The 27,966-nt window shown below is 57.3% G+C and overlaps 2 protein-coding genes across 2 annotated transcripts in view; both read right to left on the bottom strand.

The window, feature by feature from the left end:
* The window catches only part of USP48 (ubiquitin specific peptidase 48), a 33,583-nt gene extending 16,299 nt beyond the window's left edge, over positions 1–17,284 (bottom strand). Inside the window, 13 exon segments of the mRNA XM_080631386.1 lie at positions 1,126–1,326; position 4,302; positions 4,304–4,455; positions 7,180–7,305; positions 9,798–9,977; positions 10,268–10,350; positions 10,706–10,839; positions 12,122–12,230; positions 12,744–12,868; positions 13,964–14,091; positions 15,229–15,376; positions 16,020–16,140; positions 17,037–17,284. Coding sequence (XP_080487512.1) covers positions 1,126–1,326; position 4,302; positions 4,304–4,455; positions 7,180–7,305; positions 9,798–9,977; positions 10,268–10,350; positions 10,706–10,839; positions 12,122–12,230; positions 12,744–12,868; positions 13,964–14,091; positions 15,229–15,376; positions 16,020–16,140; positions 17,037–17,170 — 1,642 coding nt within the window. The 5' untranslated portion in view covers positions 17,171–17,284.
* Positions 17,285–18,319: 1,035 nt separating this feature from the next.
* Positions 18,320–27,966, bottom strand: part of HSPG2 (heparan sulfate proteoglycan 2) — a gene marked incomplete at both ends in the record, with an annotated part of 38,256 nt that continues 28,609 nt past the window's right edge. Inside the window, 21 exons of the mRNA XM_080631007.1 lie at positions 18,320–18,483; positions 19,652–19,755; positions 20,205–20,288; positions 20,367–20,437; positions 20,530–20,608; positions 21,438–21,513; positions 21,586–21,636; positions 21,727–21,846; positions 23,465–23,642; positions 23,732–23,964; positions 24,531–24,752; positions 25,459–25,557; positions 25,641–25,749; positions 25,832–25,941; positions 26,022–26,121; positions 26,204–26,348; positions 26,444–26,528; positions 26,900–27,016; positions 27,220–27,367; positions 27,439–27,551; positions 27,628–27,894. Coding sequence (XP_080487133.1) covers positions 18,320–18,483; positions 19,652–19,755; positions 20,205–20,288; positions 20,367–20,437; positions 20,530–20,608; positions 21,438–21,513; positions 21,586–21,636; positions 21,727–21,846; positions 23,465–23,642; positions 23,732–23,964; positions 24,531–24,752; positions 25,459–25,557; positions 25,641–25,749; positions 25,832–25,941; positions 26,022–26,121; positions 26,204–26,348; positions 26,444–26,528; positions 26,900–27,016; positions 27,220–27,367; positions 27,439–27,551; positions 27,628–27,894 — 2,675 coding nt within the window. The remainder of the gene's footprint in view (positions 18,484–19,651; positions 19,756–20,204; positions 20,289–20,366; positions 20,438–20,529; positions 20,609–21,437; positions 21,514–21,585; positions 21,637–21,726; positions 21,847–23,464; positions 23,643–23,731; positions 23,965–24,530; positions 24,753–25,458; positions 25,558–25,640; positions 25,750–25,831; positions 25,942–26,021; positions 26,122–26,203; positions 26,349–26,443; positions 26,529–26,899; positions 27,017–27,219; positions 27,368–27,438; positions 27,552–27,627; positions 27,895–27,966) is intronic.

Genomic DNA, 27,966 nt, shown 5'->3' with positions numbered 1-27,966 from the left:
AAAACTCAAGATGTGTGACAAATACCCACAATACAAGCACGCAGGCTATCAGGTGTGTGCTTTCCTTGAGAGGCAGCTCAGGACAGGCTAGAAGTGACAGACAGGGATTTATTTGCTTGGCCTGCACTTATTCATGCTGCTGGCTCCAGAGAATGCTGCCCACACCGGATCTGTAGGTACTGCAGGTACAGACAAGAGTCTGAGGGGTTGCATGTGCAAGTGAATCAACTTCACAGAACCTTCCAAGTCTTACATTTAAGTCGCTTTCTCAGAAGTCCCTCCATGAGCAGCTCTTCTGAAATGGAGAACTCAGGAATGAAATGTCAAGTTCCAGACAGGCTGGGCTGCACCCCCAGAGCGGGAGCAGCAGCTCAGGGAGGGGATCCTGCCCCTCTGCTGTGCTCTGGGGAGACCCCCCCTGCAGCCCTGATACAGCTCTGGGGCAGCAGCACAAGAGGGACGTGGAGCTGCTGGAGCGAGGCCAGAGGAGGCCATGGAGATGCTGCGAGGGCTGGAGCAGCTCTGCTCTGGAGCCAGGCTGAGAGAGCTGGGCTGGGGCAGCCTGGAGAAGAGAAGGCTCCTGAAGGGGAGACCTGAGAGCAGCTCCAGTGCCTAAAGGGGCTGCAGGAAACCTGGAGAGGGGCTTGGGACAAGGGCCTGTAGGGACAGGCCAAGGGGAATGGCTTGAACCTGCCAGAGGGGAGACTGAGATGAGCTCTTAGGCAGAAGCTCTTCCCTGTGAGGGTGCTGAGGCGCTGGCCCAGGGTGCCCAGAGAAGCTGTGGCTGCCCCATCCCTGGCAGTGTTCAAGGCCAGGTTGGACACAGGGGCTTGGAGCAAGCTGCTCCAGTGGAAGGTGTCCCTGCCCGTGGCTCCACTTTGGAACTGGATGAGCTTTAAGCTCCCTCCAACCCAAACCAGGCTCGGATTCCATGGTTCCATGACCCTGCAATCAGACCAACTGTAGTTGTTTGAACGTCAACATCTGACCATGAACCAAACCACTCAGTGTAGAACAAAAAGAAATGAAGTTCTGATGATGAAGGATAGGTGTGGGACCAGAACAAGGCTCTAAACCATGTTCAGACCATGAGTTGGAGAAGGCATTTTGTAGCTGACTCCTCACCATTCAGCCGGGGCCCTCCTCCGTATCTCCTGTAGAAGAAGTCAGCCACGTACTCCGATATCCTCTTCATGATGGATATTTTGTCGGGATGGAGCTTGCCATGTGAGCAGAGGCAAGCTGTGTTATCGATGGGTTTGGGAGGAGTGGACTCATCCAGCCATTTCTGCAGCCACTCCAGAGAGATGAAGTCGTACGGGGAACCTGGGAGGGGAAAAAGCACAAAGAGAAACAAGCCCGAACGTGTCAGCGAAGGCACAATGCAGCAGATGGTGTTTTATAATTACTCTGATATTAAACAGCACTTTTAAAACTTCACAAGCTATCAGTGTTGATTAAAACCCTCTGTTCAGATCGCAAACAGCCACTACAGCTTCCCCTGGCCAAGCCTCATCTCAGCATCGCGCATTTAGGAAGTAGCTGCTATGTGAAGCTAAGATATGTAAGAGTAAGTGGTCAGTTCAAATTCAAGCAATCCACGTGGAAGCCCAGACTGCTCCAACTCACACTGCTAAACCTTTAGGGGCTTACAGGAGAGCAGTCGAGGAATGGGAAGGATTTCCCTATCAGCCACTGAGGGACAGATATAACACCATAAGGACATGGAGCTGTTGGAGCAAGTCCAGAGGAGGCCACGAGGATGATCAGGGGCTGGAGCACTTCCTGTATGGAGCCAGGCTGAGAAAGTTGGGGCTGTTCAGCCTGGAGAAGAGAAGCTGCGTGGAGACCTCAGAGCAGCTTCCAGTGTCTGAAGGGGGCTACAAGGATGCTGGGGAGGGACTCTTCATCAGGGACTGTAGTGACAGGACAAGGGGTGATGGGTTCAAACTGAAACAGGGGAAGTTCAGGTTGGATACAAGGCAGAAGCTCTTCCCTGTGAGGGTTCTGAGGCGCTGGCACAGGGTGCCCAGAGAAGTGGTAAATGCTTCATCCCTGGCAGCGTTCAGGCTTGGAGCAAGCTGCTCTAGTGGAAGGTGCCCCTGTCTGTGGCAGGGGGCTGGAACTGGAGGAGTTTTAAGGTCCCTTCTAAACCAGTCTGAGATTCGATGGTTTAAGCTGTGATCATCCATTAAAGGCTCTTTCTAGAGCAACCTCTTTGGGTTACATTGAAAAATAAAAGGCAACAACATTAAATAGACAAGGTCAGTGCTTGCCCCGTCCCTTCAGCCAGCACCCAACACTCCAGTGCTATTCTGGGCTGCTCCTGCCACTCGGGGTGAGACACCCATGTGCACTTTACCATTCACAGTGCAAATGGGCGCTGGCTCAAATATTTAGAAGGTGCAGAGCACAAACCATGGCTCAGCAGCAGCTGCAGGAGCAGTGAAACAGCTTTGGGTGAATCCAGGTATCAGTGGGCACGGGGTGCCCAGAGAAGCTGTGGCTGCCCCATCCCTGGCAGTGCTCAAGGCCAGGTTGGACACAGGGGCTTGGAGCAAGCTGCTCCAGTGGAAGGTGTCCCTGCCTATGGAAAGGGTTGGAAGGGACCTTAAAGCTCATCGATGATTCTGTGACTTAATACCAAGACCTGCTGTTGATGTGCAAACCCTTCTTTGAGATGATTGGGAAATGAGGAGGAAATGAAGCCTGTTCTATGCTGACACAAGGAAAATAGGTCTGAAACTGAGGAGAAACATCACCCTTGGTTCCATTCACAAAACGAACACAAATCCTTAACGTTTTGAACAAAGGAGCAACAGAGAAGCTACAGGAAAACACTTTGTCTTCCAGCCTGCCCCTGCTCTCTGTGACGCCGCGCTTCAATCCCTCTGTTCCTCTGCAGCACATCCCAGCAGTATTCCCATCTTACGCAACGCCAGCCACACAGCCATGACCTCCAGAGAATCACAGCGCTGTCAGAGCTGCTTTGCTACTTTGGGATCAAAGTGCCTCCCCCAGAAAGCGCCTTTTTCTGGGGCAGGCTCCACAACGCTGGCGCAACCGTGTCTGTGCAGCTGCAGAGAGCCCCCAGCTCCCGCAGGATCGCGCCCGGGGCAGCTCTGGAATAAGGCTGCCTCCAGCTGTGCTAGTGAGCTGCTGTGGTCAGGATGTGCCCTGCAGCAGGCAATGGGTGCCCTTAGGGTCTTCTCATCTTCGAAGTGGGGCAGAGGAGCTCTGCCTGCACTTGTAAAGCCATCCTCTGGAGCTTTATTAGAAGCGCTGCGAGCAAACCCTGCTCAATGGGAGAGCAAACACAGCAGGGCTGGGCTCGCTGCTCCTTTGGAGCAGTGACTCACAGCACGTCTCTACCTCCACCACAGCTCTGATTTACCAGTGACATTCCACACTGCTCGGCTCGCGGGGCCACGGCTGAGCTGGGACAGCCTCGTGGCCCCGAGTGAAGTGCCTGTTGGCAGCAAACCTGGTGCATGTATTGCAGGGGCAGATGTTTACAGGAGCCACCGAGTTGGCTGCTCCCAGCTCAAGCAATGGGTATCGAAAGCTGAACACCAAACTGATTGAGACAGGCTGGGCAGTTAGACTCATCCGAAAGTCCTGAATGACAAATTCCCTGGAGTTTTTAGGAGATGGGCACAGGAAGTGCCCCCTCTGCTTGTTTCGAGGGAGAGGAAAACAAAGGAGGGGAATGAAAGTCCTTGTGCTCAGATACGCTAAGATTACGAGACACAAGGAGTAGTAGGGAAGTTTTAACCCCTATCACTCATCAGGTGAACGACGAAGCTTAGACACAGGGCTTTGGAGGCAGGGCTGAATCAAGTCATTTCCTGCTGGAGGTCAGGCATTTCCATACCCTGTTACCTGCTGATTCACTCGGATCAACAGCTCCCAAACTTGCCATGAGCTGGCAGTTTGAGACCAGCCCTTTCTTCTGCCTCAATGCCACCAGGACAAGCTGCTCACTGGGCAGAAGAACACAGTCAGCACGCATGGAAGCACACAGGAGACTGACTGATGGGGAAGGAGCAAGAGGGAATGAACGACACCAGAGGCCATGAGAATGAACAGAAAAGGGAGAAAAATAGGTTAAGGCAGAAAAACAAGAGAGGGAACAAACCCCTCAGCATGCACACAGCAACAACAGGCACCAATCGCTCTGCTCTTGAAGAGGCTAATGCCTTCCAGCAGTGCCCAGGCCACAGAAGCGAGCTGTGGGTTAGTAACAAAACATCACTAATCTTAACAACAGTCTACTACAAGATACTACCACAACGTCTTACAGACCAGCTTCAGCGGGTAACCTTTTGTAGAGCTCCTTCACCTCCTCGTGCTTGATTTTGCCCCTGGCCACGCTCTGCTTGCGCATCTCGGCCATTTCGTTGCACCACTCCTCGAACTTGGAGTTGTCACGTTCTACCAGCTCCTGCAGGAAAGCTGGTGGGAAAAGGAGGAAAGAAAACCCTCAGTCATTCCAAGGAAAAACGCCGATGATGTTAATTATCCCTGTGATGGGTTACCCGGGGATAACAAGCCTAAAAATTCCCCACGCAGCTACCGACATGAAGTCTTTCCAAAGGCCAAGTGCATGGATGCTGCTCGCTGCGGTATTTCTGGGTGTAGATGATTGAGTGCGAGTGCCCCGTGCAATACAAAGCACCCAAGAAAATCATTTACTCGGGGTTGGTGCTGCATGAAGAGAAACCCTTTGCTTGCAAAGAAGCCTATGCCAAGCACTGGCAGTGGGGGCTGTGCAGCGGGGCGGCTGCAGAGCCGGAGCACAGCAGGATGCTTTGCTGCCTGCTTCAGGCCCTCCCTGCTCCTCCTCTTGCTCCCACTGAGAGCAGCTCTGCTGTGCTGCCAAGGGCAAGGAATCTGTCGTTCCCAGGGGAGAAACAAGAGCTTTTCACCCTATGGGCACACCTGAAGCCTGTCCCGACGTGCAGCCACATGGGTAGGAGTGAACTCAGCGAGAGGGGTTGAGCATGTTGCAAGCCCAAGGACAAAAAGCCCTCAGGAGATGGGAGATAAGGATGGGAGGGTGAGGGAAATGGGGATTTTTGCTGTTGCCAGTGGAAAAAGCCCCAAAAACCCCAAACCTCAGCAGGGAAAAGAAGATAAAACAGTTCCCTCGCGGGGCTGGTGTAAGCAGTGCTTTCCCCTTCCCTTATCGGAAGCTTTCTCCTATTCAGCAGTGTTTTGAAGAGCTTAAATATATCCAGAAAGGTTTAATGCTTGTGTGGCCAGAGAGCACAAGATCCACCTCAGGAGAATACATGGCACTAAAACGCAACCAGCTTGACCCCCCTTGAGGTCAGAGCCAAGATCCATCTACATTCCCATCCCGGAAAAGCCACTCTGAACGGCATCAAAGCAAAATGCCTCAAATTTACAGTTGCATGAAACCTCCCCGCAACCACAGGGCTCGCTGCTGCCCTTCGCTCCCTGTTCCCTGGCAGCATTCCATGGGAAACAAAGGCAACCGCGGGGCTGCGCAGGAATTCGGTGCTGGGTGGAGAGGCTTCTGCGGGGTTATTGTTTTGGGCAGAGGGGTAGGAGGAAAAGGAGCGCAAGAGAGCTCAGGAAACAGACTGAAACGCAGCTCTGAGGCTCGGATCAGCACGAATTCCCAAAGCCGTGGGGCTCAGGGGCTGGGTTTTAGTGGTGGTGGGAGCTGGAAAAGGTTTGGTGCTGTGAAGGGGGGGAAAGCTGTCGGATTTACCCACTCCTCATGCAGGTAACGTGAAGAGCAGAGGTCTGAAGGGGATATGCCACCTCCGCTGTGCAGGAGAGGGAGGAAGGTGAACACACCTCATCCCCACCAGCACCAGGGGCCTAATTAATCTTTCTAATCAAGCAGCACACAAACGTGAAGCATCATTAGATCCACAGGCCAAATCCACCGGGATTTCTGCCACCCCCAGTTATTCTGAAGCAAGACACGAACGCGCTCGTACAAAAGCCCTGCTAAGGGCTCCCATTTTCTTGTTTTCACACCATTTATGCTCAATATGGCAGAGATTCTGCCAAAGCAGAAGAAACCTGACATCCGTCAGGATTATTCACCTCCAGCACAGTGCATGTGCTGCTGGTGACATTTAACCACACTGCTCCCCTGTGCCTTCAGGAACCCGAGCGGTATCCGGGCTGCGAATCCCAACGCTCCCGCTGCCACACGTGTCTCCCAAGGGGATGATCTCCTCCTAACCCTTTCCCATCTCGTCTCGCTGGTTAAGACAGAGAGGTGTGAGCTAGCGTAGGGGTGGGATCATCAGGATTCCATCATCAGGATATGCCCACCAAGTGGCTATATGGCACCTCTGCGGGCTCACAGTGGTCACTAAAGGGGTTTGGAGTTAAAAACCCAGCACCTGGCCTGCCTGGAGCATCCCAGGCTCAAACACAGGCAAGTGGGGAATGGATGGAGCAGCCTGAGGAGAAGGACTTGGGGGTGCTGGTCAATGAGAGGCTCCCCATGACCCAGCTTCAGTGAGTGCTTGACCCAGAACCCCCCCGTGTGCTGGGCTGCACCCCCAGAGCGGGAGCAGCAGCTCAGGGAGGGGATCCTGCCCCTCTGCTGTGCTCTGGGGAGACCCCCCCTGCAGTCCTGATCCAGCTCTGGGGCAGCAGCACAAGAGGGACGTGGAGCTGCTGGAGCGAGGCCAGAGGAGGCCATGGAGATGCTGCGAGGGCTGGAGCAGCTCTGCTCTGGAGCCAGGCTGAGAGAGCTGGGCTGGGGCAGCCTGGAGAAGAGAAGGCTCCTGAAGGGGAGACCTGAGAGCAGCTCCAGTGCCTAAAGGGGCTGCAGGAAACCTGGAGAGGGGCTTGGGACAAGGGCCTGTAGGGACAGGCCAAGGGGAATGGCTTGAACCTGCCAGAGGGGAGACTGAGATGAGCTCTTAGGCAGAAGCTCTTCCCTGTGAGGGTGCTGAGGCGCTGGCCCAGGGTGCCCAGAGAAGCTGTGGCTGCCCCATCCCTGGCAGTGTTCAAGGCCAGGTTGGACACAGGGGCTTGGAGCAAGCTGCTCCAGTGGAAGGGGTCCCTGCCCGTGGCAGGGGTTGGAGCTGGAGGAGCTTTAAGGTCCCTTCCAACCCAAACCACTCCAAGATTCCATGATCACAGGATGGGCTGGAGAGGCCAAGGCAGTCCCAGGTCACTCACCTGGCACTTCGACTGTCAGGGATTTCTCCCGGGTCTGCAGCCTGTACACCAGCATGTAGGCATTCCGGGAGCAGTGCGTCCCCTTCCCACACTTGGGTTTCCGAGTCTGGGATTTCGATGGCTCCGCTGTGGAACAGAATGAAAACACCATCACGACACGAGCTCACTCACGGAGCCTCTGTGAATGGGACGAGTTTGCCACCTAGCCGGCGGCCCTCTGCCCTGCCAGGCCTCAGTGTGCCAAGCACTGGGCTTGGCATGAGGCAAAATTGGATCCCAAAGACAGCCCCAAATCCCTCCAGCATTCCTGGAGGCAGGGCAATTCAAAGGGACTAAAATTAGGAGCCAGTTCTGAACCGCCCTTCTACAAGAGCCTTTTTTTCTCTCCCCAGTTAAACCTCCCTGAGCCAAAAGCAGCTCTTGGAAAAACATCCTTTTCCCCCCCAGTTCTGGTGTCCCGACACCAAAGCTCAGAGTCAAATCCCCGGGGGAAGAAGATCTTATTTACAGGTTGCTGTTTGTGAGAAGCCAGGCGTCATCCTGGCGGGTGACAAAGCTTTTAGGGAGCAAAGAGCCACGGAAGCCGTCGCTTCAGCGCGACACAAAGGCACGCTGCAGGAGCTGCTGCTCCCGAAGGCAAGACAACCACACTTACCTACAGCTGCAGCTCCCCAAATCAACCTTTTTGGATTGAAAACCAATAGAGGAACAGCCCTGCCATAGGCCAAACTCTAAATAAAGCATTGAAATACTAAGGAAAGTGTCTGTCTTTCCCAAATTCTGGCAGAATTCCCATGCCTCCCCCCCCCCCACTGCATCCAGGGCTCTTCCTAGACACTTTGGATTTGCATTTTCTCCAAATGCTTTCTAAATTGCTCCCATCTGGGAACACAGGACCCTGCCCGCAGCAGACCTCTGCTTTACGTGCCCAACCTCCTCCTGCTGTCACAGGCATCTGTAACAAAGCAGAGCCTTGGTTTTGCTTGGAGCAGGCAAAGAACAGATCAAAATCTTAAGGCTCCCAGCCTAGAGGCTTCTAAACACGCTTTGCTGCTACCCTGTGAGCATTCAGCAAGAACACTGACTTGTGGTTCAGCATAAGTTTACAAGATTGAGGCCACAGAGGTTTATTTGCATTGAGTTGGCTATGCTGGCTAACTGCGGAGATTAAAGAGAGAGGCTGAGCAGCTCGTGTTCCCTTTCAGGGCTTATTTCATGTTACACCACTAGATGTCTAACCAGCTTCACAATCTGCTCGGGAGCAAGCTGGAGTCAAACATTAACTGGATGATGGAGCTGCTCTGGGCCCTATGAGGTGTTTGCTGGCAAGAGCTGGAAAGGCAGCGGTATCCGCAGGTGCTGTGCTAAAGGGAGATGAATGCCTCGAGGCATGCCTGCTACCCAGGCTTTACAACAAAGGGAGCCTTTTACAAGGGCTTGTAGGGACAGGCCAAGGGGAATGGCTTTAACCTGCCCGAGGGGAGACTGAGATGAGCTCTCAGGCAGAAGCTCTTCCCTGTGAGGGTGCTGAGGCGCTGGCACAGGGTGCCCAGAGAAGCTGTGGCTGCCCCATCCCTGGCAGTGTTCAAGGGCAGGTTGGACACAGGGGCTTGGAGCAAGCTGCTCCAGTGGAAGGGGTCCCTGCCCGTGGCAGGGGTTGGAGCTGGAGGAGCTTTAAGGTCCCTTCCAACCCAAACCAGTCTGGGGTTCCGTGATTCAACTAAATCTGAAATCTTTTCATTAAGCTGGTACTTAACTATCCTTTAAGAAAGGAGACATTTCCTCAAGTCCAGCTGCAGCAAAGCACAAGAGTTCTGATGGACCAGTGTTTCTGGGAACAGATTTTTGCACCATAATGGAAATTTCTAGCATTAACTTCCCAGTTTCCCAATGCTACAAAGCATCCTGCACTAAGGAACACCAAGGGACTGCAAATACAAGGGCTCAAAGTGCCAGCTGAAGGCTGAACCACTCTATATATCGACTGCAGCTCAAGAAACCAACATCTCCAGTCTCAGCCCAAGCTCTCCAAGGAATCAAGACCTTCTTCCATCCAGAGAACACCGGTATCTGGGCAGCATCAGAACAGAAGAGCCCAAGGAGAAGTAAAAACCTCGAAGCAAAAAGGCAGTGTTTTGCTCCCAAGTCATTATTTGGATCAAGATTTGTTTTAATGGAGACTCTTTACTGCCTCCAAGCAAAACACTTCAGTGGAAATAAAACCATCATGTGTTAAGGAAACCGAAAGCAATCTTGTTATCTGTCCCTACGCCTGCTTTTGCACCCTGGCCAAGGAAGCAGCAGCATGCCTGTTTCATCCCGATAGGCAACTGCTGCCTGAGTTATCAGCAGCACCTTATCTGCCGTGTGGCAGGCAAGGGAAATAGTGGAGGAGCTGCTCACGAGGTGTGTGTAAACACTCACACAGGGCTGAGGTGAAGAAAATCTGGCTGCAATTACCAGAAGCACCATTTGCCACGTTACTTCTAAGAGGTGAGCGACAGCACGCGGAGGAGCGCTGCTGTTTTAGGAGGAACAGGGCCTCCACATGCTCAGCCTCCGTGGTTTGGGTGAAAAGAGTGATTTTAAAAAGGGCACTCACAACTTAAAGGTTTTACCTAGATCTTCCTCAATCCCCAACTGCAGTTTCTTCCCTTCCATCTTTTCTATGTCTTCATCATTAAACTTGTACCACTCGCCCGTCTGCGGGTCCTTCACGTGGGCAATGTAGTGCCCGGAGTAGGCACTCACACCACGGTGGATGAGGACAGCACTCAGCTCGTAGACATAGACACCATCTGGAAGGAAAGAGCAGTTATCCAGTGCTCCGGATGCAACAGCACAGATCTTTTCCTTCCTACTGCTTCATGTTTTCACAAGGCAGCAGATAAAGACTGCTCCTGAACTTGAATCTCTCCAAGACCTTGCTAAGTAGGTTGTGGCTTCCACAACCCACTTAGTGAGGGAGTTATTTAAAACACGGGCTTACAGCAACTCCTGACATGATTTCCCATCGAAAAGGGGATTCAGAAGAGATGTGCTGAGGAATGGTGGGTAAAGTTAACAAAACACAGTGCTCAAAACTCACTTTTTTGTTCCATGAAAGGCTCCATGTCAAGCAGCTCTGAGAAGCCGATGTAGGTGTTCAGCTTCTTCTTATGGCCAGTTTGTCTGTGTGGAGGCAAAGCTTCAGGTCAGGGAAAGCAGCAACAGCTCACACCCTAAAAGAACCTCTCCTGAAACCCACCGAGAAGCCCACATACACTCAATCATGGAATCACAGAACCACAGACTGGTTTGTGTTGGAGGGACCTTAAAGCTCCTCCAGCTCCAACCCCTGCCACGGGCAGGGACACCTCCCACTAGAGCAGCTTGCTCCAAGCCCCTGTGTCCAACCTGGCCTTGAGCGCTGCCAGGGATGGAGCATTCACCACGAATCCTCAAATTAAAGCAGGAAGAGTGGAGCAGATGACTTTCCAAAGAAGAACCTGGGGAAATCCAGGTTTTACTCCAGTGGGAGGCTCACCTGTCAAACACGAAGCGCATGAGCTGCAGGTTGAGCGTGCAGGGAAGGCTCAGCAGCCTGATCTTCCTCGTGGCATTCTGCTTGCTCTGACACGTCTCACAGAAGTAACGATTGTCCCCTTCTAGTTTTTCTTCCTGAGCAGGGAGGGGAGGCAGAAAGAAAGGGCTTGAGACCAGGTTATCACTGAAAACTCAAGCAGTCCACACCACTCAATAGTCATAACCAGTCTATGCCCCCCCACAGCTGAAGACTGAAGAGCAAAGAAGTTATTTTAATCACTGAAGCCTCTACCCAGCTGCTTTCCAAAACAACCTCTTGGCTAAAAAAGCACTTTTCAGCATGGCCAGAATGGGCTGCTTTGACTTTAAGGACAACTTTAGACCCTATTCCTTGTTCTGAGGTCATTTCAAGGCTGCCAGGTTTGCTCCCCGCTTGACTGAGTTGGTTGATACTAAATGAGGGCCACAGAAAAGGAGAATTAATTAGATTGCCCTTTTCAGAGTTCACATGGACCAAGTTAATGTAAAGCCACATTTCTCCCTGGCAACCCCAGGCCTCTTGCACTCAGTAACACAGACACCACTGTGCAGGAGTCACTGTGTTACATCTATACAGACCCAGCAGCAGGATTAGGCCAGAGGAGAATTCCAGCTGCCCTAAACAAGGCCACGGATGGTTTCACTTGGAGGAGGAGGAGACCAATCTGAAGCTCACCAATGCAGGGTTTAATGCATGTACCCAAACCAGTCTTTTCCCATAGCAGACCTGCCACAAGTAGAGCAACCGGTTTGCTGAGTGCACCAGTGAAGCTGCTGCCCAGCAGCCAGACAGCTCAAGCACAGAGGCCTTGGCTTAGTCCTGCCCTAAATATTGTCACTTGAACCACACCTCGACCCTTTAACATGCCAGAGCCCAACTCAAGACTTAGGATGATTTTCAAGTCGAATTAAGAGCACTTGCAGCTGCTCCCACAGCTATTCCCAACCCTTCCTAGGATTTTGGAGAGCACATTCTGGAGCGGGGAATGTCTCCTGTTGCTGTGCAGATGAGCACTGATATGGAAGACACAAAAAGCAGCCGTTCTCCTGGTGCTATCCACGACAAAGCAGTCTGCAGTTCCTGGCAGACTTTGGGGATGTTTTCCCAGCTCTGCAGGGAAAGGATCTGAGCACGTCGCTTCAAAGTGCTTTTTACAGCCACAATGTGCACATGTTTTATGCTCTGGTCCTGAGCCACCCCTTGCTTGCTCCATCCTCATTTTCTGGATGCACAGAAAATGTATTTCCCTTCGGATGCACCTCACTGGAAGAACTCAGTTGCTTTGCTCCGATATTGACCTCAAAGGCTGTTAACTGAAGGAAGGAATTAAACCACCTTGCTAAGAATAGCAGGACTCGAATCCCACCGAGCTCATACCTTAAGGAATTCCGTTATACAGTCTGTCAACTGCTTGTGCCCTTGGATGTTTAACTCCAGCTCATAAAACTTGGACACGAGTTTGGACTCTCTGCCACACTGGTTGCAGCTAGGATTGAAGAAACAAAGACAAAACCCCATGAGGACAGTGCACTGCTTCGGGTCTGAACTCCCCAGCCACCGGAAAATACTCCTTGAGCTATAAAACCAGGAGGGAAACTTTAACACCTCTACACCACAAAACCTCTGCAGGGTATGAACAGGGTAATAGCATCTACCAGGAGCACCAGCTTGCACCAGTTCCTATCATTTCTGAGGTGAAATCCACAGCTCTGAGAGTACAGGAAGGAAAATACAAGCCCCAAGCTGCAGAACTTCACATTTCCTTAACTCCCTTGCAGCTTTACTTGGTAAATTATCATTAAAGGCTAAAAAGCAGCTGCAGAACTTCCCCACCACCACACACAGAGCATCAGGAAACCTAAAAACCTCTTACAAAAGGCTTTGGCAGATGCTTACCTGCCTGCTCTGATTGGTAGAAGGGCTCTATCCCCCCTCCCACCTTTAGTTCTAAAGCATCTAAATATTTACAGAGAGGCTCTTCCCAAAGAGCAGCACTTACACCGTGACGTAGGCGTACTCTCCGCAGAACTGCTTCTGCACTATGTTTCGGACATCAGGGTTCTTTTGTTTGGATAAAGTATCTTCCAGCAGCGACATGAACAGCTTGGAAAACTCCTGGGCATCCTGGAAAAGAACCCCCAAGTCCCTTCACAACCCATCAGAGCACAAAGCCCAGGCACAAACCCTGTTGTTCATTTACTACAAATTACCCAGAGCCCTACACAGGGGCTGCACGGAGGCTGCGGCGTGCACTGCATGGATAAAGAGACCCGTCACCAGAACTAAAGGAAAAGAGGAATTTGCCTCAAAGGAGCGTGAGGCCCCCAGCAGGAGGTAACCTGGCTCCTGGCCAGGCAGTCTGACTCCTTACAAGGCTCTGGAAGGGAAAGGAACCTCCTGCAGAGCTTTCCACCCAGGTCTCAAAGCTGTGCACGCAACACGAGCTGTCCCTGCTTGTGTGGGGGTCTGAAGGTAAAATAGAACACCCCAAAAGTGAAGAGCTGCCTTGTGCATTCATCCCCCCCTGCAAAGCCCAGGGCCTTCCTCTCCCACCCTGGCTCTCCTTCACTTTCCTCTTCCAAGACCAAGAGGTTTCGGCCTCTCCCAGCTGTCCTTCGCTATCCCTGGTCAGTGGTGACCGCTTCCTTCCCCTCCTGCATCCTCCCAAGGAAACACACACGGAGCTGGGGCTCTTCCTCCCACAGTCTCCATCTGAACTCCTCCAAGTGTACATCCAAGCTGTGTCTTTCTCCTGAGCTCCTCCAGCTTCAGCAACAGCCCCACCGGCCCCACCTGCAGCACTTGTCCCTTTCTAACCCCTCTCTGCCCCACACGCTCACAGTGCCCCTTGGCTGGCTCCTGGTGACCCCACAAACATCTTCTCACCCTGCGAGGGCCCTTCAATCCCCCTGAACTACCCACCGGGGAGGAGCAGCCCATAAAGCCGCTGCCAAAGGACCCTCATGGCAGCTCCAGCTCCCACTCCACACAGTGCCAGGGCCCATCAGGTGCTAACAAAACTCCCTGTCCCCATCCCACTGCTCCCCATCCCATTGCTCTCTGGGCTCCTTCCGATGCCCTAAGCCCCGACACTGACAGGAAGAGCCTGCAGCACCACTCCGTGCTCGCACCAAAGAGCAAACCCCAGCTCAGAGACACTAAACCGACATCAAAGGGCAGTTTCACACTGCTCTGAAGGAGGTGGTTACTCAAACCTACCTGCTGCTGCCCCGTGTCCAAGCCCAGTGCCTTGACAAATCCAGAGGGATCGATGTATCGCCGCTTGCTGTTCTGCAGCAGGGCAAACAGGTACTGCAGGTGTTCACAAATGCTCTGAGGCTCATAGTCTATTAAAACAGCACGTTGCACAAGTTACAGACAGCAATTCAAGGCTGGAGGTAGCTGTGCCCAGTGCCTGGCCTTTCTTTGTAAGGGTGAACTTAGTCATTAGAAAGTAAATGGGTTTCTCAAAGCCATTTTAAAATCATAGAATGGGTTGGGTTGGAAAGGACAGGGACCCCTTCCACTGGAGCAGCTTGCTCCAAGCCCCTGTGTCCAACCTGGCCTTGAACACTGCCAGGGATGGGGCAGCCACAGCTTCTCTGGGCACCTTGGGCCAGCGCCTCAGCACCCTCACAGGGAAGAGCTTCTGCCTTATCTCCAACCTGAACTTCTCTGTTTAAGTTTAAACCCATCACCTCCTGTCCTATCACTGCAGTCCCTGATACCGTAAGAACTGAAGCAGTTCCTGACACCGCTGACAGCGCAAGCCAAATATCATAGAAACATGAGATAACCTATGGTCGGAAAATCATGTCCCAGGTTGGAAAAGACCCTTAAGACCACTGAGTCCAACTGTAACCATCCCGCAGTGCTTCACGTGAGCTGTAAGCAACTTCAAGCAGTGTGTGCAGATCACCCCAGAGCAACAGCTTCTTGTTAACCCCAAATGGTGAGATATTGCTTAAAAACACCATAAAAACAGGAATAGAAGGAATCGGATCCAGAGTGCACCTAAAGCTCTGTACCAGACACAAAGGATGGCACCAGAGGCCATGATGCTCACTCTGGGGGAAACTGGGAGCCTCAGTTGTACTGGGATCCTGCATTCTTGCCCTCCTATGGGACGAATGAGGCTCCATGATAAGAACAGATTGGCCCCATCCAAATGCTTCCACCCCCAGCACCATCATTAAGTTGGGAAACACTTTGGGAAGCAGCCCAGCAAGAAACAAACCCAAACCAGGTTTTCCAACCAAATCAGATCACCCCTGGGTTAAGAAATAACACGGATAAAGTTTGAGTTATTCCCAAAAGCCGGGTAACAGACTCAAAACCAACAGTGCGGAGATGGGATGCGCAGCTGCTGCTTCACCCATGGATTCTTCCGATAACCATGATCCCAGAGTGAAGTTTAGGAGAAAATGAGCAAAATTTGGGAGCAAATGAGCAAACCCACACATGGCAGAGGAGCTTCCCCCCACCTTTGTCTTTCGGGATGCCCTCTCCAGCCATGGAGGTGCTGGGACACAAGTAGAGGGCTTGCCGGAGCTCCAGGTTCAGAAACCACATCTGCAGGAAGGTGTTGACGTAGCACGTGGCACCGAGGTTCGTTAAGCCCACGAACGCGTTCTGGTGTGGGACAGAAAGGAGAGCGGTCAGTACCCTGTGCAGGAGAGCAAGCAGCAGTCATAGAACCACACAACGGTTTGGGCTGGAAAGGAACTTAAGATCATCCAGCTCCAACCCCTTGCTACTAAGACCCTGTCACCCAAGGCTCTGTCCAACCTGGCCTTGAACACTGCCAGGGATGGGGCAGCCACAGCTTCTCTGGGCACCCTGGGCCGGCGCCTCAGCACCCTCACAGGGAAGAGCCTGTGCCTAGGATCTAACCTGAACTTCCCCTGTTTCAGTTTGAATCCGTTACCCCTTGTCCTGTCACTACAGTCCCTGATGAAGAGTCCATCCCCAGCATCCTTGTAGCCCCCTTCAGACACTGGAAGCTGCTCTGAGGTCTCCACGCACTTTCTCTTCTCCAGGCTGAACAGCCCCAATGTTCTCAGGGGCTTCAGCCCCTGCTCATCCTCATGACCTCCTCTGGACTTGCTCCAACAGCTCCATGTCCTTCTGATGTTGAGGACATACCCAGCACTGAGGCTGTTTGTTGGGAAAACGCTGCCTCCGGCCCTGTAAAGCCACATTCCCAAACTCCCTCCGGCTACAGGGGCACCCGAGGTGTCACCTCCCCTCTTCTTTTGGGGTGCTTGGGGGGTACCTTCTTGCGGCGCTCGCAGTTGGGGTCGTCGATGTTGTGGAAGCTGTTCTCATCGATCTCGCCCAGCCACACGTGCTCCCCGATGCCCACCAGGCAGTTGGGGTTCCCCCGGCAGTTCCTCCTGCGGAACCAGCCCCACTGTCACCCACGCCGCCCCTTCGGGGGGGGGTGAGGACAGAAAGGGGGGGCCCATGGTGCTAAACAGAGCGAATGGGGAGGGATATGGGTCCACTACAACCCCCAAAACAATGGTTATGGGTGAATAAAAAGGGGAGGGGAAAGGGGGACCCCAGGGAAGTCATCAACAGGTGGGGAGTCCAGCAAGGACAGGGGTCCCCCACAACCTCAGGGGGATCCTCTACATCTGGGGAGCCCGTTAACAAGAGGGGTCCCCCACAACCTCAGGGGGATCCCCTACATCTGGGGAGCCCGTTAACAAGAGGGGTCCCCCACAACCATAAGGGAGAATCCCTGTATCTGAGGACCCAGGTAATATGAAGGGTCCCCCACAACCTCAGGGGGATTCCCTGTCTCTGGGGAGCCATTTATCAAGCAGCATCCCTCATATATAAGGCGCTGCTTAATGAGACAGGCCCCTCACAACCTCAGGGGGGTCCCCAATATCTGAGTTGCCAGTTAACAAGAGGGGTCCCCCACAACCCGGGGGGGGAGTCCCTATATCCGAGGTCCCAGTTAATATGAGAGGTCCCCCTTAAACCGAGGGGGGTCCCCTACATCTGGGGAGCAAGGCAAGGAGAGGGGCCCCCACAAGCTCGGGGAATGGGGGTCCCAAAGCAGGGAACGGCGGCTCTCCATCGACCCTTATGGACCCGGAATCGCCTCAGGGCCTCCGTAGCCGCACGGGGAGTGCAGGAACGCGGGGTCTCCCCAGCCCAGAGGGGTGAAGGGCCCTGGGGAAGGGGATGGGGGAGCCCCCAGGCCCCAGACCCGGGGTTTGGGTCCCTCTATAACCGGTGGCAGGTCGGGGGGCAGCGGCGCGGGGGGTGCCCGTGGTACCGGCAGGCGCCGCGCTGGCAGGGCTCCAGCCCGACGCGGTAGGCCGCTTCGATGTGCTCCTGCGCCACCGCCTCGGGCGGCACCGTCTCTGTCCAGCGCCACGCCGCCTTCTCCAGCTGCAGCCGCGGCGCCATCGCCGACACCGACCGGCCCGACCGGCCCCGGCCCCACCGGCCCCTCCCGCCGCCGCCGCCGCCGCCGCCGTCAGGGCCGGTGACGCCACACGCGCGACGCGCTGACGGTAACGGGCCGCGACGGGCGCGACGCGCAGCGTGGGGAGAGGGGCGTGGCCGGAGCGACGGAGGGGTGAGGCCTAAAGGGGGCGGGGCTTGAGGGACAGGGTCTGTGAGGAAGGGGCGGGGCTTGGAAGAAGGGGCGGGGTCTGTCTTGAGGGGGCGGGGCTTGAGCTGCGGGCGCGGAGCGGCTCCCTCGGGAACGGGAGCGGAGCCCGGTTCCGTGTGCGCGCAGTGGCTGGATCCTGACGCCCCCAACCCCTCCCTTGTCCATCCTGTACCGCTCAGACCCTCCCCGCACCCCCCCCATAACCCACCGACCCCTTACCCCCCAACCCTCACATCCCTGCACCCCCATATCACAGCCCCTGTACCCCAAAATTTACCCCCTATGCAAGGCGCCCAATACCCCCCAAAGACCCCCAGACCCTCATGCCCACCTATACCATACCCTCGCCCGCCTCCATCACCCCCATACCCCCTCACCCCCCACACCGCAGCACCCCTGTACCCCCCATGCCATATCCCTCCCCCATCCTCACTCTATACCCTCCCCGTACCCCCACACCGTATCCCCTGTACCCCCAAACCCTCACATCTCCAATACCATACCCCCCCTTCACCCCAATACCCCCATGACCCCCAGGCTTGATACCCCCCCATCAGCATACCCCTGCACCCCAACACCAAAACCCTCCCATACCACTCCCCTACACCCCCCATACCCTCCCGGTCCCCCCCCGGCGCACCCCAACACACACGGGCTGGTTCTCTCTCCTTTAATGCTGTCCCCTGGGGGCCCCGCCAGCACCCGATTGTCCCTCGCATCCCCACCCCGCCGCCATCCCGGGGGGCCCCGGGCGGCCCGGCCGCCCCGGCACAGGTTTGGGGGGCTGGTGTGGTGGTGGGGGGGGTGTAAACATTTATGGGGGTCCCGGCCCCCCCCCCGGGGTCACCCCGGGGCAGCGAAGCACCGTTTCCTCCTGTCTTGTTTTTGGAAAAAGAGTAAAATTGGCCAAATTCCCCCCAAAATACAGCCGGGGGGGGGCGTTAGTGAGGGCAGGAGGGGGCGGGGGAGCCCCCCACCGCCCCGTGCCGCAGGTCAATGGGGTGTCGGGGGGCACCGGCGGGTGCCAGCACCAGGCCCCGCAGGCACCCGGTGATGCCGGAGCGGTACTTGCCGGCCGTCAGGCGGGGGGGGTCCGGAGCTCCGCCTGGGGGACATGGGGGATACAAGGGTGTGGGGCACCCCATGGGTTCACCCCGTATCCAGTGTCACCTGGACATGGGCATAGCACCTCCCATCCCATGGCCCATCAGGTGTCTCATCCCAGGTGCACCCCATATCCTACCCCATGTCCACCCCATATCCCACCCCATGTGCCATCCCATGTGCACCCCATGTCCCATCCCATGTGCACCCCATGTCCCATCCCATGTACCCCATATCCCATCCCATGTTCACCCCATATCCCATCCCATGTTCACCCCATATCCCATCCCATGTGCACCCCATGTCCCATCTCATGTACCCCATATCCCATCCCATGTTCACCCCATATCCCATCCCATGTACACCCCATGTCCCATCCCATGTTGCACCAGGTATCCGGTCTCATGTCCCAGCCCATGTCCTACCATATGTCCCATCCTGTGTCCCACTCCATGTCCCCTCCCATGGCCATCCCTGCCCTGTCACATCATGTGCCCCCATCCCATGTCCCATCCCATATCCATTCCATGTGCCGCAATGTGTCCTATTCCACGTCACATCAGGTGTCCTGTCCCATATCCCCTCCCATGGCCATCTCTGCCCTGTCCCATCATGTGCCTCCACCCCGTGTCCCAACCCATGTGCCACAACGTGTCCTATCCCATGTCCCATCAGGTGTCATGTCCCATCCCATGGCCATTCCCTGCCCTGTCCCATGGCCCATCATGCCTCCCCTCCTCGTGTTCACTCCGTGTCTCATTCCATGGCCCTCCCATGTCCCAACATGTGACTCATCCTGTGTCCAATCACAAGGCCATCCTGTGTCCCATCAGGTGTCCCCCACCCCATCTCCTATCCCATGATCATCCATGTTCCATCCTGTGTCCCCAGCCATGTCCCATTCCATGTCCCTCCCACGTTCTATCAAGTGTCTTGCCCCGTTCTGTGGCCATCCCCTGCCCTGCCCCATGTCCCATCACACATCCCCACCCCAGTCCATCCCACGCTCCCTCCCGTGTTCCATTGTGTGTCTCCTTCCCGTGTCCCCATCCCATGTCCCACCCAGTGTCCAGCCCAGGTACCACCCATGTCCCGTCCTGTGTGACCCCCATGTCTCACCCCTGACCATGTCCCCCCCATGTCCCCTGTGTCCTCAGGTGCCACCGTACCCACGTAGATGCTGCCCTCGGTGTTGGCCATGATATTGGTTCCTGGGGACTCCCCACTCACTGGCTCCTCCCCATCCACCTGCAGCTGCCCACGACGGCCTTCCCTGCACAGCACCATCAGCACCCATCAGCACCAGCACCCATGAGCACTGGCACCCATGAGCACTCACCAGCGGCAGCACCAGCACCCACCAGCATCAGCACCCATCAGCATCAGCACCCATCAGCATCAGCACCCATCAGCACCAGCACCATCAGCACTGGCATCCATCAGCACCAGCACCCACCAGCATCAGCACCCATCAGCACCAGCACCATCAGCACTGGCACCCATCAGCACTCACCAGCAGCAGCACCATCAGACCCATCAGCACCCACCAGCACCAGCGCTCATCAGCACCAGCACCCATCATCACTAGCACCCACTAGCACCAGCACCCATCAGTACCCTCACCATCAGCACCCACCAGCACCCATCAGTACCTTCACCATCAGCACCCACCAGCACCCATCAGTACCCTCACCATCAGCACCCATCAGCACCCTCACTCACCTCGTCACCGTCACCCGGTGCCACTCGCCATCATTGATGGGGTCTTCAGAGATGATAGTGGCCTCACCGCTGCCCAGCTGGTAGCTGCAGGATGACGGGCTCAGCACAGGGGCACCCATGGGTGTCCCAGAGCACCCCAGGGTGACACCAGGACCCCCTCACCTGAACACCAGGTGCCCGTCCTTCAAGCCGAGGCCAATGAAGTCTTTGGCTTTGCCACCCTCGCTGGGCTCCTGCGGGTGCAGTGGGGCAGTGAGCGTGGTGGGGGCACCCTGACCCCCCCCGCCATGGGGCTCAGCACCCCGGGGCCCCCAGCACCACTCACCGCCCCGTGCCACAGCACCAGCCCCTCGGCGCTGCCCGTCCGCAGCTCCAGCTCCATGGTCTCGGGTGCCTCGGGGGGCCTGTGGGGACAGGGGATGGGTTGGTGTGTGCAGGACCTGGGGGGGTTACAGTGTGCAATGGGTGCAGGACTCGGGGGGGTTACAGTGTGCAATGGGTGCAGGACCTGGGGGGGTTACAGTGTGCAATGGGTGCAGGACCTGGGGGGGTTACAGTGTGCAATGGGTGCAGGACCCAAGGGGGTTACAGTGTGCAATGGGTGCAGGACTCGGGGGGGTTACAGTGTGCAATGGGTGCAGGACTCGGGGGGGTTACAGTGTGCAATGGGTGCAGGACTCGGGGGGGTTACAGTGTGCAATGGGTGCAGGACTCAAGGGGGTTACAGTGTGCAATGGGTGCAGGACCCAAGGGGGTTACAGTGTGCAATGGGTGCAGGACCTGGGGGGGTTACAGTGTGCAATGGGTGCAGGACTCGGGGGGGTTACAGTGTGCAATGGGTGCAGGACTCGGGGGGGTTACAGTGTGCAATGGGTGCAGGACTCAAGGGGGTTACAGTGTGCAATGGGTGCAGGACCTGGGGGGGTTACAGTGTGCAATGGGTGCAGGACTCGGGGGGGTTACAGTGTGCAATGGGTGCAGGACCCAAGGGGGTTACAGTGTGGAATGGGTGCAGGACCTGGGGGGGTTACAGTGTGCAATGGGTGCAGGAGTCAAGGGGGTTACAGTGTGCAATGGGTGCAGTACACCAGGGTGATGCAGCACTGCAATGGGTGCAGTACACCAGGGTGATGCAGTGCTGTAATGGGTGCAGTGCAGTGCTATGCACCAGTGGGTGCCATGGCCGGGCTGTGTGAGCAGCACCCACTGGGGTGCCCCATCCTTGTCACTCACCCTCGGGGCAGGAGGTGGCCGGGCAGGGCCAGGTAGGAGCCATCCTGGAGACTGACGCTGAACTGTCCTGGGGCATCTGTGGGGATATGGGGGGGTCACAGGGGGTCCTTTTGGGTACCAGAAGGGGGCAAACGGGTGCTGGACCTACCACTGCCCCCGCTGCCTTCCTGCCAGTCCTGCTCCAGCTCCAGGGCCAGACCTGCGGGTGAAGGATGGGGATGCGGTGCGGGCGTCCCCCATGTCCCCCGTGTCCCCGGGGGTCCCCCCGTGTCCCCACGTCCCCACTCACGGTGCTGGCAGAGGGGGCCGCTGTACCCGGGCGGGCAGAGGCAGGTGCTGCCGGTGCAGGTGCCGCCGTGCAGGCAGGGCTGGCGCGGGCACCCTTCCTCCTCCTGCTCGCAGCGCTGCCCTGGGGACACCCATGGCATCACCCCATGAGGAGTGTGCACGCGTGTGTGAGCTGCATGCACATACGTGCACAGTGCATGCATATGCACACGGGTGCAAGCTGCACCCACAGGAGTGCACGGCACCCATGCATATGCACCAACCCATGCACGCATGCACTGCACGTGTATGCACATTTACACTGTGTGCTGCACACACATGTGTAGCAGATGCACCCCCTTGCAGACCACACACATGCACACATGGCGCACAGCACGCGTGCCTGTAGCACACGTACATGCACAGTGCACAGCACGCAACATGTGCAGGCACAGGGCACACACTTGCACTCACAGCGCACATGCATCCACAGCACACATGTACATGTGCACATACAGTGCTTGCCATACAAAGCACACACGCACACATAGTGCACATGGATGCACAGAACACATGTACACATTGTGCACATGCACACACGGCGCACATGCATGCACAGCATGCGTGTACATGTGCACACAGCACTTGCCATATGCAGCACACACGCATGCAGAGTGCACTTGGATACGCAGCACACATGTACATGTGCACATGGATGCACAGCAGCCACCATGTGCAACACATATGCGCATAGTGCCTACGCTCACACGCACAGCACGCATGCACACATCCATGCACACACATCCATGCACATGCATCCATGCACACACATTCGCACACACATCCATGCATACATATCCATGTACACCTCCATCTGTGCATACACACCTCCATCCACACACTCATCCATGCACACATCTATGCACACACATCCATGCATGCACACACCCATGCACGCACACATCCATGCACATACATCCATGCATTCATCCATCCATGCACACCTCCATTCACACACATCCATATTACTCATCCATCCATGCCCCCCTCCATCCACGCACTCATCCATGCACACACATCCATACACACATCCATCCATGCCTCCCTCTATTCTTGCACTCATCCATCCATGCCCCCCCCATCCATGCCCCCTCCATCCACGCACTCATCCACGCACACACATCCATACACGCATCCATCCATGCCCCCCTCCATCCATGCACTCATCCACGCACACATCCATACACGCATCCATCCATGCCCCCTCTATCCACGCACTCATCCACGCACACACATCCATACACACATCCATCCATGCCCCCTCCATCCACGCACTCATCCACGCACACACATCCATACACACATCCATCCATGCCCCCTCCATCCACGCACAGATCCACGCACACACATCCATACACGCATCCATCCATGCCCCCTCCATCCACGCACTCATCCACGCACACACATCCATACACACATCCATCCATGCCCCCTCCATCCACGCACTCATCCACGCACACACATCCATACACACATCCATCCATGCCCCCTCCATCCACGCACTCATCCACGCACACACATCCATACACACATCCATCCATGCCCCCTCCATCCACGCACTCATCCACGCACACACATCCATACACACATCCATCCATGCCCCCTCCATCCACGCACTCATCCACGCACACACATCCATACACACATCCATCCATGCCCCCTCCATCCACGCACTCATCCACGCACACGCGCGCTCTCACCGCTGAAGCCGGGCGGGCAGCGGCAGCGCGGGGCGGCCCCGGGCGCTGCGGGGCGCAGGCAGCGGCCCCCGTGCACGCAAACGGCCCCGGCGCAGGGCGAGCGGCCCCGGCACTGCCCCACGCCGCGGCTGCGCAGGAACCCGTAGGGCAGCTCCAGGCGCTTCCCGTTGATGGACACCTGCGGGCAGGGGGTGATGGTGAGCGGGGGGGGCACCCCCGTCCTGCGCCCCCCGAGGGTGCGGGATGGGGCTGGGCTCCGGCTCCCACCTCTGCGATGCAGCCCTGGAAGGAGGCGTTGGTTGGGGGGCGCTGGGGGGGCTCGGTGCCCCCCAGGTAAAACGGGGAGCGAAGGTTCAGCCCCAGGCTCTTGCCGGGCGAGGAGCGCTTCACCGGCGCGGCCTCATCCACCACCAGCGTCCCGTCCTTGTGCACCCGCTCGGCCATCACCCAGTGCCACTGCCCCAGCGCCAGCGGCTCCGCGCTCCGCAGGACCGCCGTGCCTGTGGGGATGGGGTGGGGGTGTCATGGGGGGGCAGGGGACACCAGGGGTGTTTGGGGACCAAAGGGATGCCAGGGGACCCCAGTGGTGTGACAGTGATGTTTGGGCACCCTGGCACCATCTGGGGACCAAAGGGATGCCAGGGGACCTCAGTGGTGTCACTGTGATGCTTGGGGAACCTGGCACCATCTGGGGACCAAAGTGATGCCAGGGGACTCCAGGGATGTAATACCAGGGGACCCCAGTGACATCAGGGCACCCTGGTGACATTTGGGGACCACACTGGTACAATGGGATACTGGTGATGGCCATGGAACGTGGCAGCACCCGGGGACCCCAATAAGGCCAAGGGACCCTCAGTGACACCAGGGGACCCCACTGATGTCCGGTGACGCTGGGACCCCGATGAGGCCAAGGGACCCAAGTGCTACCAAAGGACCCCAACAGACCAAAGGAGGACCTTGGTGACCCCAATGATGCAGGTGGACCCCGGCAGCACCAGCTCACCCCACCTCTACCTGGTGCCACCAGCAGTGCCCCAGCACCCCCGTGCCTGCTCCAGCCCACCTGAGCCCAGCTCGTAGCGGAACTCGAGGTGGCCGCCGGCCATGAACAAGGCCACGAAGTCCTCGACCGGGGCGGCTTTGCCGGCGCTGAAGAGCAGGAGCCCATCGGGAGCCAGCGGCAGGAACTCGGCCTCCACCCGCAGCTCGTGGTGCACGTTGGTGAGGGGCGGGTAGGACACGAAGGCTCCGGCCTCGCCGAAGGACGGCACCGTCACCGCCTCGCCTGCGGCACCCCCGTCAGCACCCAGTGTGTAGGACCCCGGCCCCATCCACAGGGTGCCCGTGTCCCCAGCGTGGTCCCCATCCTGTCCCCACCTCCCCAGGCTGGTACCCAGACCCGTGCCCATCTCCCCAGGGTGGTCCCCAATCCCCCCTCCCCATCACTCCCATCTCCCTGGGATGGCACCCAATGGCCCATCTCCATCACATCCACGAAGCCCATCTCTCCACATGGAACCTATTCCACAGGCCCCATCGTGCCTGTGTCCCCAGGGTGATGCCAGCCCCATGTCCATGTCTCAGGGTGGTCCCCAGCCATATCCCCAGCTCCCTTGGGTGCTCCTCACCCTGTGTCCATCTCTCTTGGGTAGTTCCCCCCCATGCCCATGTCCCCAGGGTGCTCCCCCTCCCATCACCATCTCACTGGGACGGTCCTCATCCCATGCCCATATCCCTGTGGTGCTTCCCAGCCACATCCCCACGTCCCCAGGGTGCTTTCCAGCCATGTCCCCATCTCCCTGGAGTGTTCCCCATCCCATGCCCATCTCTCATGGTTACTCCCCACTCTATGCCCATAACCCCAGGGTTCTCCCCATCCCATCCCCATACCCCCAGCATTCTCCCCACTCTGTGCCCATGTCCCCGGCATTCTCCCCACCCCATAACCACGTCCCTGCCATGGTGGCAGCCCCATGTTCCCCTGCACTCACCCTCGGTGCACCTCTCCCCGCTCTTGCCCAGGTGGCAGCGGCAGGTATAGCCCGTCCCATCGGGCCGGTTGACGCAGGTGGCATCAGCCCCACACGCCTCTATGGGGTGACACAGAGCAGTGAGCACCCACCCAGCGCAGACATCAGGGTGCTGACGTCCTGTGGGCCGGGGTGTCCCCTACCCGGGTGACAATGCGATGCCTGCGAGTACTCGCAGTTGCTGCCGGTGAAGCCATGGGGACAGCGGCAGACGTAGGTGCCGCTCTCAGCGTCCTGGCACACGCCACCATTCTATGGGGGGTGACATCGGTGTCAGTGATAGGTGGCCATGGGTTGCCATGGGGGGGCATCACCCCCCAACCACCACCCTCACCTGGCACGGCTGGTCCTGGCACGTGGGACAGCTGGTGATGCCGTGCGCCTGCAGGTCCATGTCCCCAAAGGCCACCTCCTCCCCTTGGATGCGGAGCTGGCGCACGCAGCCTGTGCAGGGATGGAGACGCGGGGTCACGCGATGCTCAGCCCCACACGCACCGCGGTGCCCCCCAAACCCCATCACTCACCCATAAACCCACGGCTGAGCCCCGTCTTCTCCACGGCGCTGAAGTCGGGGTAACCCCCCAGGTACAGCTCCTCGTTCAGGTCCAGCCCTTGAAACCTCCCCTGCGGGCACACAATGGGATGGGCGCCACCTCCAGCACCCTGACCCCCACCCAATGCGCACAGCACCACCCCAAAGCTCTACCTGAGAGGTGCCGTTGACCGAGGGGTGCCCCTCCAGTGCCAGTGAACCCCATGTCAGGTTGCGGAGCAGCCGGATGGTGTGGTACTCGCCCAGGCGCAGTTGTGTTGGGTGCCGGATGGTTGCCATGCCCGAACCGGCGTCAAACCTTCATTGTGGGGGGGTACAACACGTGCAGGTGGGTGCTGGCACCCATCTACCCCCCCCTTTCCCTTTCCCATAGCACCCACTTGTGGGTCTCACCTGAACTCAGGGCGCCCGCCCACCAAACCGAAGGAGATGAAGTCAGCGCCACTGGTTTTGCGCTGCCCATTGTAGAGGAGGAGCCCTATGGGGTGGCAGTGGGTCAGGAAGGATGGGCCCCACCGGGGCACGTCCTGGGGACCCCAAAATACCCCCAGGGTGGAGGAGGATCCCCCCCATAGGGTGTGGAGGGGCTCAGATGGACACGGGATGGGAGCTAAAGGAAGGTGAGGGGAGGATGGAGGAAGGGTGGAGAGGGAAGGGAGGAGGAAGAGATGGAGGGGACATGGAGACAACATTAAAGGGCATGGGAGGACATGAGTGGGACATGGAGGGACATGGAGGGACATGGAGGGAACATGGAGGGGACATGGAAGGGATGTGGAGAGGACATGACGGGGAGATGGAGGGACATGAAGGGACGTGGGGTGACACAGGGGCCCCATCAAGCCTCACCATCAGCAGCGTCCGGCCGGAAGGTGATGAGGATCTCAAACCTCTTGTAGGCGTCCTTGATGGTGGGCAGGGGCAGGAAGGAGCGGGCCGTCTGTCCGAAATAGGGGAGCAGGCGCTCTGCAGGATCGGGGGTTAGGAGGTGAGTTAGGACAGCCCACACTCTGTCCATCCATCCATCATCCATCCATCATCCATCCATCCATCATCCATCATCCATCCATCCATCCATCCATCATCCATCCATCATCCATCCATCATCCATCCATCCATCATCCATCCATCATCCATCCATCCATCCTTCCATCATCCCTCCTCCTCACCTCGGACCTTGAGCACGTAATACGCCGTCTCCCGGCCGCGGTGGTTGGCAGCAGCACAGGCATAGACACCAGCATCCTCATGGCTCACAGCCGGCAGCGTCAGCACGTTCCCCTCCACCTTGGCACCAGCCGGCAGCTCCCCTTCCAGCTACAGCATTGGGTCAGCACCCACGGGTCACCCCCATCACCCTACACCCCCTCCGCATCCCTCCCTCTCACCTTGCTCCAGGTGATCTCCGGCACCGGGAATCCCGATGCCAAACAGGGCAAAACGGCCGCGGCTCCCACCGAGACCTCCTTCACCTCCGGCTGCCCGGCGATCTGGGGGGTGGCTGCGGACACACGGAGCTGTCACCCCCCTGCGGTGACACCACGCTGGTGTCCCCAGCCCCACGTCCCCGTTGTTACCTTGCACGTGGAGGATGACGTGGGACTGGACGGTGCCCACGGCGTTGGTGGCGGTGCAGCGGTACTGCCCGGCGTCCGCCCGCTCCACGCGCTCAAAGGTGAGGGTGCCAGCGCGCACCAGCACCCCGGGCCGGATGCGGCCCCCCACTTTGCTCCAGGTGACGTGGGGACGGGGCTCGCCCAAGCCCAGGCACTCCAGCTCCACCGAGGTCCCGGCCAGCACCGTCTGCACCGCGGTCCGGATGTTGATCAGCGCCCTGGGGAGAGCTTGGGGGGGACAGTGGGGCTTTGGGGTGTCCCTATGGCATCACGGGCACTGGTGCCAACTGGGCGAGTGGG

This window comes from Psittacula echo (assembly GCF_963264785.1).
Source record: "Psittacula echo genome assembly, chromosome: 17".
Taxonomy (NCBI): Eukaryota; Metazoa; Chordata; class Aves; order Psittaciformes; family Psittacidae; genus Psittacula; species Psittacula echo.
This window is presented reverse-complemented; position numbering and strand designations above follow the sequence as displayed.